We start from the raw sequence: 13,277 nt of genomic DNA, 5'->3' as shown, positions 1-13,277 counted from the left end.
TCCCAAAGGTAGAGCAGAACACATTGATATTCTCTGGAAAACATCTGAAGCGTGGAAGACGGATTACGACATACTTTTTAACATAAAGCCTATGGGAATCACTGATCAACTATAAATATTGCTTGTTGTAGACTCTTACATCAACATTTCCTTTTGCAGTCAACATTAAAAAACTGTACAGTTAATTAACTACACTATGACTGACAATTAACTGTGTATGACATTCATGCAGTAATGGTGCGCCGATCCCACTATAGTAACTAAGCATACAGCATTTCTATTACAATGGAATCTTCCTTCATCTGTCAAAATCTTAAAGCTTCTTCATGTACAAAACACTCTGTGTATGCATGCTCCAGCTCTCTTTTCACCATAAGTCTTCTTATTTGACGTTTTCAGTGGTGAATAATTAGATGCACATGCTGAAAAGATTTCTGAGGAGCGAGATTTGGGACAATATAATACACACAATTTCACGTCTATTTTAATAGATTCTTCAAATCAGTGGCTAAAGAAAATAATTTGGAACATAACGCATCAGTTATCAAGAAAAGGCACTTTTCAGATTACGACGCAGTTTAGCAGTATTCTGGAGGCAATGCTTTACTACAGGGTGAAACAGCAAGTGGGAGACAAAAAACAGCAAGTGGGAGACAAAATGTTATGCAAACAGAAGTGAAAAATTTCAGAAATACTTGTAATGCAAAATAGCACTTCATTGGGAGCTGTTGATAATGACATCCTTTGCACCACTGAGTTCCTTGATAATGTCCTCCAGAGGTCGTCCCTTGGTTTCTGGTAGCAACCAACATTCGGTGACAGCACAGACCAGACAGACAGCTGCAAAGAACCAGAAGGTGCCGTAAGCTCCCATTGTCTCTGACATGGCTGGATAAAGTTTGGTAATGATGGTTGAAGTGGCAGTGACCATTGTGTACATGATAATGGCGGCCACTGGTCTGATCCTTGGAGCCACTATTTCAGATAGCACCACATATGGCAGTGAGTTCAGTCCAGCCGCCAGTGTCAAACAATATATAGAGAGACATGTGGCAGGAAGCCAGCCAAAGGAAGACAGGTCCACCTCTATCTCTTGCTTGAGGTACATGTAGACACCCAGGACTGCTACCGAAGTCCCGACAACCCCATTAGAGAGGAACAGCAGGGGTCGTCGACCTAGGCGGTCTGTCACCAGTGCAGACACCAAAGCGCCAACAACCTGTCGAAAAAGGCAACAAATGGAAAGTCAACATTCAGAAATATTTCTACATTGCTTGTTTTCAAAATATTTTGGTAATGAGGATGTGACTGTTTAAGTTATTGTAAATATTATTCATGAATATACATACAGTTTAATTGGAAATATTGTTATAGGCAGTGCCAGACATCACATACGCATGTTAAGAACTGAGTTAAACCATACACAGCTGTACTAGTTATTCTATTTTTTCATATCGACTTTCGTCAATTTCAGACATTCCACGGGTCATCTGCACAAAGGGAACAAACTATACATAAAGTATATACAATGACCATACCTCACAAAAGATTGTTCATACATACATACATACATAAATTTTATATGTATGAGTGTTATGCACACAGTGTGACATAGATATAACAACATACATTCAAACTTATTCAGCTGCCTATTTCCCAGCTGCAATGGTTACTCATTCTGAAATGTACTAATTCAGTATAAGATGTGTTATTCACAACATCTCCTATATCATAGAATATAAACATTAAAGTGCATGGAACAGCCAGTAGTATGTAGTTTACTGCTGCTGTTGCCCAAGGATCTTATGTTACAGACACAACAATATGTCAAACAGCTAATTAGGAAAATTCACTCGCTTTCTAATTACAGTGTGGGATAGTATGTAGTTACAGAAATACCACCAAAAAATAAAAGATGCAGGTGGTGCCTATAGTTAAAGAGACACATTTTTACGGATGAAACACAAATGATACTGGCGTAATATTACACAAATAACAAGGCTGAATCACATAGCTTAACCCATTATGGTTATATTTATGGGACAAATATATTCTTCCTCCCCCCCCCCCCCCCCCCCCCCCCCATGAACCATGGAACTTGCCGCTGGTGGGGAGGTTTGCGTGATCAGCGATACAGATGGCAGTACCGTAGGTGCAACCACAACAGAAGGGCATCTGTTGAGATGCCAGACAAACGTGTGATTCCTGAAGAGGGGTAACACCCTTTTCAGTAGTTGGAGGGGCAACAGTCTGCATGATTGACTGATCTGGCCTTGTAACACTAACCAAAACGCCCTTGCTGAGCTGGTACGGCGAACGGCTGAAAGCAAGGGGAAACTACAGCCGTAATTTTTCCCGAGGGCATGCAGCTTTACTGTATGATTAAATGATGATGGCGTCCTCTTGGGTAAAATATTCCGGAGGTAAAATAGCCCCTCATTCGGATCTCTGGGCGGGGACTACTCAGGAGGACGACGTTATCAGGAGAAAGAAAACAGGTGTTTTACGGATCGGAGCGTGGAATGTCAGATCCCTTAATCGGGCAGGTTGGTTAGAAAATTTAAAAGGGGAAATGTATAGGTTAAAGTCAGATATAGAGGGAATTAGTGAAGTTCGGTGGCAGAAGGGACAAGATTTTTTGTCAGGTGAATACAGGGTTATAAATACAAAATCAAATAGGGATAATACAGGAGTAGGTTTAATAATGAATAAAAAAATAGGAGTACAGGTAAGCTACTACAAACAGCATAGTGAACGCATTATTGTGGCCAAGATAGACACGAAGCCCACGCCTACTACAGTAGTACAAATTTATATGCCAACTGGCTCTGCAGAAATTGTTGAAATGTATGATGAGATAAAAGAAATTATTGAGGTAATGAAGGGAGACGAAAATTTAATAGTAATGGGTGACTGGAATTCAAGAATAGGAAGAGGGAGAGAAGGAAACATAGTAGGTGAATATGGTTTTGGGCTAAGAAATGAAAGAGGAAGTCGCTTGGTAGAATTTTGCGCAGAGCATAACTTAATCATAGCTAACACTTGGTTTAAGAATCATGAAAGAAGACTGTGTACATGGAAGAACACTGAAGGTACTAAAAGGTATCAAATAGATTACATAATGGTAAGACAGGGATTTAGGAAGAAGGTTTTAAATTGTAAGACATTTCCAGGGGCAGATGTGGACTCTGACCACAATCCATTGGTTATGACCTGTAGAATAAAACTGAAGAAATTGCAAAAAGGTGGGAATTTAAGGAGATGGGACCTGGATAAACTGAAAGAACCAGAGGCTGTACAGAGTTTCAGGAATTGCATAAGGGAACAATTGACAGGAATGGCGGAAAGAAATACAGTAGAAAAAGAACAGTTAGCTTTGAGGGATGAAATAGTGAAGGCAGCAGAGGATCAAATAGGTAAAAAGACGAGGGCTAGTAGAAACCCTGGGGTAACAGAAGAAATATTGAATTTAGTTGATGATAGGTGAAAATATAAAAATGCAGTAAATGAAGCAGGCAAAATGGAATACAAACGTCTCAAAAATGAGATCGACAGGAAGTGCAAAATGGCTAAGCACGGATGGATGGAGGACAAATGTAAGGATGTAGAGGCTTATCTCACTAGGGGTAAGGTAGACACTGCCTACAGGAAAATTAACGAGACCTTTTGAGAAAAGAGAACCACTTGCATGAATATCAAGAGCTTCGATGGAAACCCAGTTCTAAGCAAAGAGGGGAAAGCAGAAAGGTGGAAGGAGTATATAGAGGGTCTGTACAAGGGCGATGTACCTGAGGACAACATAATGGAAATGGAAGAGGATGTTGATGAAGATGAAATGGGAGATATGATACTGCGTGAAGAGTTTGACAAAGCACTGAAAGACCTGAGTCGAAACAAGGCCCTGGGAGTAGACAACATTCCATTAGAACTACTAATAGCCTTGGGAGAGCCAGTCCTGACAAAACTCTTCCATCTGGTGCTCAAGATGTATGAGACGGGCGAAATACCCTCAGACTTCAAGAAGAATATAATAATCCCAATCCCAAAGAAAGCAGGTGCAGACAGATGTGAAAATTACCGAACTATCAGTTTAATAAGTCACAGCTGCAAAATACTAACGCGAATTCTTTACAGACGAATGGAAAACCTGATAGAAGAGGACCTTGGGGAAGATCAGTTTGGATTCCGTAGAAATATTGGAACACGTGAGGCAATACTGACCCCACGACTTATCTTAGAAGAAAGATTAAGGAAAGGCCAACCTACGTTTCTAGCATTTGTAGACTTAGAGAAAGCTTTTGACAATGTTGATTCGAATACTCCCTTTCAAATTCTAAAGGTGGCAGAGGTAAAATACAGGGAGCGAAAAGCTATTTACAATTCGTACAGAAACCAAATGGCAGTTGCTCAAATGGTTCAAATGGCTCTGAGCACTATGGGACTTAACATCTATAGTCATCAGTCCCCTAGAACTCAGAACCACTTAAACCTAACTAACCTAAGGACATCACACAACACCCAGCCATCACGAGGCAGTTGTAAGAGTCGAAGTGCATGAAAGGGTCAAGTGGTTGGGAAGGGAGTGAGACAGGGTTGTAGTCTCTCCCCAATGTTATTCAATCTGTATATTGAGCAAGCAGTAAAGGAAATAAAAGAAAAATTTGGAGTTGGTATTAAAATCCAGGAAGAAGAAATAAAAACTTTGAGGTTCGCCGATGACATTGTAATTCTGTCAGAGACAGCAAAGGACTTGGAAGAGCAGTTGAATGGAATGGACAGTGTCTTGAAAGGAGGATATAAGATGAACATCAACAAAAGCAAAACAAGGATAATGGAATGTAGTCGAATTAAGTCGGGTGATGCTGAGGGTATTAGATTAGGAAATGAGAAAGTAGTAAAGGAGTTTTGCTATTTGGGGAGCAAAATAACTGCTGATGATCGAAGTAGAGAGGATTTAAAATGTAGACTGGCAATGGCAAGGAATGCGTTTCTGAAGAAGAGAAATTTGTTGACATCGAGTATAAATTTAAGTGTCAGGAAGTCGTTTCTGAAAGTATTTGTATGGAGTGTAGCCATATATGGAAGTGAAACGTGGACGGTAAAGAGCTTAGACAAGAAGAGAATAGAAGCTTTCGATATGTGGTGCTACAGAAGAAAGCTGAACATTAGATGGGTAGATCACATAACTAATGAGGAGGTATTGAATAGGATTGGGGAGAAGAGAAGTTTGTGGCACAACTTGACTAGAAAAAGGGATCGGTTGGTAGCACATGTCTTGAGGCATCAAGGGATCACAAATTTAGCATTGGAGGGCTGCGTGGAGGGTAAAAATCGTCAATCGTCGAGGGAGACCAAGAGATGACTACATTAAGCAGATTCAGAAGGATGTAGGTTGCAGTAGGTACTGGGAGATGAAGGAGCTTGCACAGGATAGATTAGCATGGAGAGCTGCATCAAACCAGTCTCACGACTGAAGACCACAACAACAACAAGGCTCAGTATCGCTGTAACAGCACTGCAAGAAACCAGGCTACCAGAAGAAGGCTCAATACGGGAAAAAAAAGCTACACTGTTTTCTGGAAGGACAAAGATGTTGTTAGACCCAGACAGCACGGAATCGGTTATGCTGCCCGCAATGACTTGCTGTGTTGTACCGAAAACCAGATTGAGCTCTCTGAAGGCGTTGTGACTACGATTCACAACAAATAGTGGACCACTGACGCTGATATCTGTATATGCATCGACACTTACCTCAGCTGCAAATGCCAAGGATCGGTTTTATGAACAACTGAGTGATGTAGCACAAGGAGTGCACTCCGGGACCGTATATGCAACCTTCGTGATTTCAACGCTCGTATTACTAGTGATTTTGCCACTAGGCCTGACTGGCTAGGCAAACACGGAGTGGGCAAAATGAATTATGATGGTCTATGGTTGCTTGAATTCTGTGCAAAGTATCAGTTATGTGTAACCAATACATACTATAAAGGCAAACTGAACCACAATGTTTCCTGGATGCACCCCCGCTCAAAACATTGGCACTAATTAGATCTTATTCTAACTGAAAGGAAAGATTTGCGTTACTTTCTTCATACAAATTCTGTCCTTAGTGCAAATTGTGACACGGATCAAACACTAGCAGCGACAAAAGTGCGCTTCGTAACTAAAAAGTTTCACCCTGCCAGAACACCATGCAAAAAAAAATTAATCTTTGCCAAAAAAGAGATACTGCTGCAGTAAATGTATTTGGTAAAGAGACACGAAAAGAGGTTAATCCCTGGGACCCAGCTGCTCGTATTTCTGAAGACTGGCAGAAGATAAAATCGCATCTTATCGCTACGGCTGGAAATGTGTTCGTAATCTGGAAGCAAAATCCCAGGATTGGTTCATCGAGAACGTAGATGTCCTGAAACCTCTCCTTGAGGCTAAGCGTCAGGCCGCTGTCACCTGGTATAATAAACCCACGCAGTTCTACACGCTGGGAGCTAAGAAAATCAAAGGCAGCTGTCCAACGCCCTTTCCGCGACTGTATCAATACCTATCGGGAGCAACTTTGCACTGGCTTGGGGGAGTATTTCAATGCTGGCGACATTGGTGGTGTGTACTCGGGCTTCAAACGGGCCAGTGGATCCATTCCAAAGAAGAGCGTACCACTCAAGGAAATAGATGGAAAAGTTATCACAGATCGAAATCGTCAATTGCTCCGTTGGATAGAACATTTCTCCAGCCTCTACTCACATCCCATGAACATTAGTCCAGAAGCAATGGATGAAACTCCTCAGATGACACCGTACCATGACTTATATGTCACGCCTGCTATGCAGGAGCTTCAAAGAGCAATTGCACTGCTCAAATGTGGGAAGTGCCCTGGCAAAGACAACATCTCCACAGAAACTGTAAAACTTTAGCCAGTTTTTCCGCTGCTTTTCAACCTCTTACTGAAATGTTGGGCTGAGACTACTGTGCCGCAAGGCATGCGCGATGCCAATATTGTTACACAAAGGTAAACGTGATCGCGACGACTGTAACTGTCACCGTGGAATCTCACTTCTGAGTATACCTGAAAAAATCATTTGCCTGTATGGTGTTCGGCAGACTTCATAAGCTTGCCGAGCGCATATACCCTGAGGAAAAATGTGGGTTTCATCCTCAGCGATCTACAGTTGACATGATCTTCACACTCCGACAAATTCAGGGTAATTGCCGCGAGCAGAAAAACCTCTTTGTTCATTGCTTTTATCGACCTATACAAGGCTTTCGACACAGTCATCAGCGAAGGACTGTATGCAGTACTTTTGAAGACAGGGTGTCCTCCAAAGCTCTTAAAGATGATCAAGGATTTTCAAGAAGATACGGAAGGTGCTGTGGTCTTCGACGGAATCACATCTGAATCGTTTGCTGTGAAAAGAGGGGGGTTGCGTATTGGCTCCCACTCTGCTCAATATCTTCTTCTCAGCACTCCTCAAAGTTGCTTTTGGTGAAATTAATCTGGGCATTCGTCTGTATACCAGAGCTGATGGGGAGCTCTACAACATTTCTCTACTCAGATGCAAGCGCTTCCGAGAAGACTTAATTGTGCATAGCCTTTTATTTGCTGACGATGCTGCATTTGTAGCGCACACTCAAGACGATCTGCAAGAGCTTATGGATAAATTCTCTACTGCATGCAAGCTCTTCTCCGTGGCTATAAACGTAAAGGAGACGGTTGTCATGGCACAAGGATACACAGATCCTCCTTGTTGGAGGTACTCGGTAAGTTCTGCTATCTTAGTTCAATAATGACAGAATATCTCTCCCTGGATGAGGAGATAAATGCACGAATAAGAAAGGCTGCCAGTACTTTCGGGAAGTTCCGCACACGTGTATGGGATAGCAGAAATCTCACATTGTCGACAAAAATTCTTGTGTATCAATATTGTGTGCTGAGTACTCTCCTGTATGGAGCTGACACTTGGACGTCGTATGCTAAATAGGAACGGAACGAATGCTCAACGCCTTTCACCTGCGGTGCTTACGGCGCGTATTGGGAATATCATGGAAGGATCGTGCGACAAATGATATGGATCTGAAAACTGCAAAACAACAAAGTATCACTGCCACGCTGAAGCAAAGTCGTCTGCGGTGGTTAGGACATCTGCATTGCGTGGACCACACCCGTCTGCCCCGGCGCACAGTACGCAATGAAATAGCAGGAGCATAGAGACCTCGTGGAAGACCTTCACTACGCTTTAGAGACTGCGCCAAGCCTGATAAGTGGGCAGTTGATATTGACAGTGACAAGTGGGAGCAACTCGCTGACGATCGCAACAAATATAGGAAACTGAGTGCAGATGGAAGCGAGATGCCCGACCAAGTATGGCTTCACAACTTAGCTTCAAAACGATCGCGCACACATGAGCTTATGACTAACCCACCCACTCATATTTGCCTCGCTTGTGGGCGCCAAGTCGGCTCTCGCATCGGACTTCTGAGCCACCAGCGTAAATGTCTCCAGAATGCCACTTGAATCTTCCGACAGGAAGCACCAGGCCATTGTATATTATACGGGGTGGTCCATTGATAGTGACCGGGACAAATATCTCACGAAATAAGCATCAAACGAAAAAACTACAAAGAACGAAACTCGTCTAGCTTGAAGGGGGAAACCAGATGGCGTTATGGTTGGCCCGCTAGATGGCGCTGCCATAGGTCAAACGGATATCAACTGCGTTTTTTAAAATAGAAACCCCTATTTTATTTACATATTCGTGTAGTACGTAAAGAAATATGAATGTTTCAGTTGGACTACCTTTTTCGCTTTGTGATAGATGGCGCTGTAATAATCACAAACGTATAAGTACGTGGTATCACGTAACATTCCGCCAGTGCAGACGGTATTTGCTTCGTGATACATTACCCGTGTTAAAATGGACCGTTTACCAATTGCGGAAAATGTCGATATCGTGTTGATTTATGGCTATTGTGATCAAACTGCCCAACGGGCGTGTGCTATGTATGCTGCTCGGTATCCTGGACGACATCATCCAAGTGTCCACACCGTTCGCCGGATAGTTACGTTATTTAAGGAAACAGGAAGTGTTCAGCCACATGTGACCGTCAACCATGACCTGCAACAAATGATGATGACCAAGTAGGTGTTTTAGCAGCCGTCGCGGCTAATCCACACATCAGTAGCAGACAAATTGCTCGAGAATCGGGAATCTCGGAAAAGTCGGAGTTGAGAATGCTACATCAACATCGATTGCACCCGTACCATATTTCTATGCACCAGGAATTGCATGGCGACGACTTTGAAAGTCGTGTGCACTTCTGCTACTGGACACAAGAGAAATTAAGGGACGATGACAGATTTTTTGCACGTGTTCTATTTAGCGAAGAAGCGTCATTCACCAACAGCGGTAACGTAAACCGGCACAATACGCACTATTGGGCAACGAAAATCCACGATGGCTGGGACAAGTGGAATATCAGCGACCTTGGCGGGTTAATGTATGGTGCGGCATTATGGGAGGAAGGATAATTGGTCCCCATTTTGTCGATGGCAGTCTAAATGGTGCAATATATGCTGATTTCCTACGTAATGTTCTACCGATGTTACTACAAGATGTTTCACTGCATGACGGAATGGCTATGTAGTTCCAACATGATGGATGTCCGGCACATAGCTCGGGTGCGGTTGAAGCGGTGTTGAATACCATATTTCATGACAGGTGGATTGGTCGTCGAAGCACCATACGATGGCCCGCACGTTCACCGGATCTGACGTCCCCGGATTTCTTTCTGTGGCGAAAGTTGAAAGATATTTGCTATCGTGATCCACTTACAACGCCTGACAACATGCGTCAGCGCATTGTCAATGGATGTGCGAACATTACGGAAGGCGAACTACTCGCTGTTGATAGGAATGTCCTTACACATATTGCCAAATGCATTGAGGTTGACGGACATCATTTTGAGCATTTATTTCATTAATGTGGTATTTCCAGATAATCACGCTGTAACAACATGCGTTCTCAGAAATGATAAGTTCGCAAAGGTACATATATCACGTTTGGACAACCGAAATGTTCAAACGTACGTACGTTCTGTATTTTAATTTAAAAACCTACGTGTTACCAACTGTTCGCCTAAAATTGTGAGCCATATGTTTGTGACTATTACAGCACCATCTATCACAAAGCGAAAAAAGTGGTCCAAGTAAAACACTCGTATTTCTTTACGTACTACAGGAATATGTAATAAAAATGGGGGTTCCTATTTTTAAAAAAATGCAGTCATCCGTTTGACCTATGGCAGCGGCATCTAGCGGGCCAACCATAGCGCCATCTGGTTTCCCCCTTAAACCTAGAGAAGTTTCGCTCTTTGTAGTTTTTTCGTTTGACGCTTATTTCGTGAGATATTTGGCCTTGTCATGATCAATAGATGACCCTGTATATGTAGTCAATTTTAACCGAAGCTTATAATGATATAAAGAGTGACGCCATTGTGCAGTGGGTGAATGGAAATAAATCATTTGGATTGATGAATCACGTTATTCCTTATTACAACCCAATGGAAGGTCTTGCAAGTGGCAAATGAGTAAGGACATCTACTAGCCATCCTGCGCAGTGCTAACAATGAAATACGAAAGAGATCGGGATACGGAAGGTTGGTCAGGGTGTGGTCCCCTTATTGCCCTCAAGAAAACGGTAAATGTAGAAGGATATCGATACAACTTGTAGAACTATGTAGACCGTACAGTAGAGGAATAATTGGCACACGATGGTTATTTGATCATCCTGAGAATTCACCATGTCATAAAGCAGCACGTATGAGGCAATGATTTGTGGAGAATAACATTCCTGAAATGAGGTGGCCGCCAGAGACTTCCGAACGGAACCTGATGGAACACCTTTGGGATGAATTACGACGCCGACTTTGTTTCCGACCCTAACGTCCTAAACTTCTGTGGTTTCGGCTCTTTAGGAAGAATGGACTGCCATTCCTCCACAGTCATTGAGACAGGTTACTGAAAGTGTCCGCAGCAGAACTCAAACCGTCATAAACACAAAGTGAGGGCACACCTCATGTTAATGTCCAGTAATAAGTGTTCAGATATTTTTGATCAGACAGTGTACACTCATTACGCTTGCGTTAGATCATTTGGCATAACGAGAGTGGCTTCTTTTTTAAGCCGAGCACAAGAAAAAAGGATCTGCACACAAGAGAGAGACCTAGGTCTTATGGAAGTGCTGCTCCTCAGAGCCCAATACAAAATTCCTCATGATTCCTTTCCGTATAAACCAACAGAAAAATCGCAGCACCGATTGTGTTGCACAGGTGTCGGATACCAGTTCGTGCGGTGGAATTCTGTGCCGCTTGCTCTTGGTGATGACACTGGAGTTGTTGTCCTATGGTATGCCATATCTGTGTTCGATCTGCTGATAGAGCAGGCCATAGCAACATGTACACACCCTTCAGAACATGTTGGGTTATAACAGCGATATGTGAATGAGCGTTATCCTGTTGGAAAACAGCGCTTGAATGCCGTTCGTGAATGGCAACAATGCAAATCGAATCACCAGACTGATTTACAATTTTGCAGTGAGGGTGCGTGAAATAACAAGGAGAGTGATCCCGTGCCATACGAAATTGCACCCAGGACCGTTACCTGTGTGTCTAGCAAGCGGACAGGTTAGGTACGGATTCTCAACTGGCCTCCTCCTAATCAACTCATGGCTATCACTGACACTTTTCGTGAGGAAACACAACAGACCTCCACCGTGCCCTCCAGCGAACCCTAGCTTGAGACCAACGAAATCACAAACGGCGGTGGTTTGAGACAAGTGGAATGCAGGGTTCAGGGCGTCTGGCTTGAAGCTATCCTTGAATTAACCGATTCTGTCATTGTGGTTCCAAATGCTGCTCAGATTGCTGCTGCAGATTCAGTACGATGCGGCACAGCCACACGCGAAACATGGATGTCTTCCCTCTCCGTACAGGCCATGCGGGCCCAGATCTTCTTGCGACCTTACGTTCTCGTGACCACCACTACTAGCAATCACATACAGTGGCTACGTTCCTGCAAAGTCTTTCCGCAGTATCACAGAAGGAACATCCAGCTTCTCGTAGGCGTATTACGCGACATCGTTCAACCTCAGTGAGGTGCTGATAATTGCGTCTTTATCGCCTTAAAGGCATTCTTGATTGTTGACTCACCGCGTCCAGTCTCAAAGGTAACTAACGCTCACGGCTGTTACAGCGTCAGTTTAAAGAAAAAATGATATGCTACCTGATAGTGGCGCTACTATCGCCTCTAATGCGACTGGCTTGAAATGTGAATAGATATCATCTTTCAGATGTAGAAACACGCCGACTAACTTTCGTTTATGTCACACAACTCCTTCTTTGTGTTACAGCTTTTTCCGTCGATGTGCCTCTACTATCTCCCTATTTTAAGGTCCTTCAAACCATTCCCTACATCTTCTTTCCTTATTGTTACTATTTTATCCATCTTCAGCAATTGTAGCCGTATACAATGAAATATTAAGCAACCAATTTAGAAATTTAAATTTCTTTTATGCAATTGGTTGCTTATTATTTCATTCTTTATTTCTGTTCCTCCTCCTATTCCACCCCTCTCTTCCCATTATTTTTGTTCTACCTCACGTTTTCGCTTATCAGAAAAATGCGCCTACTGCAGACTAAGATTTGTTTAAGCGCAACATGTTGCGGAGGATGTTTGGTGTAGTTGTTATGTAGAGATGTAATGAATAACCTGTGGTAAGAGGCAACTGAGAAAAGCATCACACCAAATAAATTACTGATGATTAGATTTGTGATGAGATGGGACTTTAGAACTGTCAAATAATTGTGAAACTTCATTGTAGATGACCCTCAGATGTATATTTTTATGCTCAATGCTACCTGTTTCGATCAGTAGACCATTATCAAGCCAAAGCCTAACGGACAGACAAAACCGTTGAAGTGCGTAGGTCAGAATATGCTGACAAAACAAAAATTATGACATAGCAATTACTTACAAAGCATAACCAGCTAATCACTACCACATTTGAAGTAAACAATTTCGATGTAGATACACAAATGTAGCTTCTGGTGCAACAACTAATCTCCAAAAGATATAGTTATACAGAACACGTATAAAAGACGACAACACATTTCAACTTGAAGAAAAAAAAAATTTAACAGCAAAGATCTAATTCAAATCGCTGCGAATCTTGGACAAAGACGGTAAGAGAGCGTCTGTAGCTGTAACATCGATCATGTGTACATATCGC

At 42.6% G+C, this 13,277-nt stretch overlaps 1 protein-coding gene across 1 annotated transcript in view; it reads right to left on the bottom strand.

Moving 5' to 3' along the window:
* Positions 1 to 715: 715 nt before the first annotated feature.
* Positions 716 to 13,277, bottom strand: part of LOC124620234 (facilitated trehalose transporter Tret1-like) — a 60,999-nt gene continuing 48,437 nt past the window's right edge. Inside the window, exon 4 of the mRNA XM_047146901.1 lies at positions 716 to 1,219. Within this exon, the coding sequence (XP_047002857.1) occupies positions 716 to 1,219 (504 nt within the window). The remainder of the gene's footprint in view (positions 1,220 to 13,277) is intronic.

Source organism: Schistocerca americana, chromosome 6 (assembly GCF_021461395.2).
Source record: "Schistocerca americana isolate TAMUIC-IGC-003095 chromosome 6, iqSchAmer2.1, whole genome shotgun sequence".
Taxonomy (NCBI): Eukaryota; Metazoa; Arthropoda; class Insecta; order Orthoptera; family Acrididae; genus Schistocerca; species Schistocerca americana.
The sequence above is the reverse complement of the archived record's forward strand: the minus strand, read 5'-3'. Positions and strand labels throughout refer to the sequence as shown.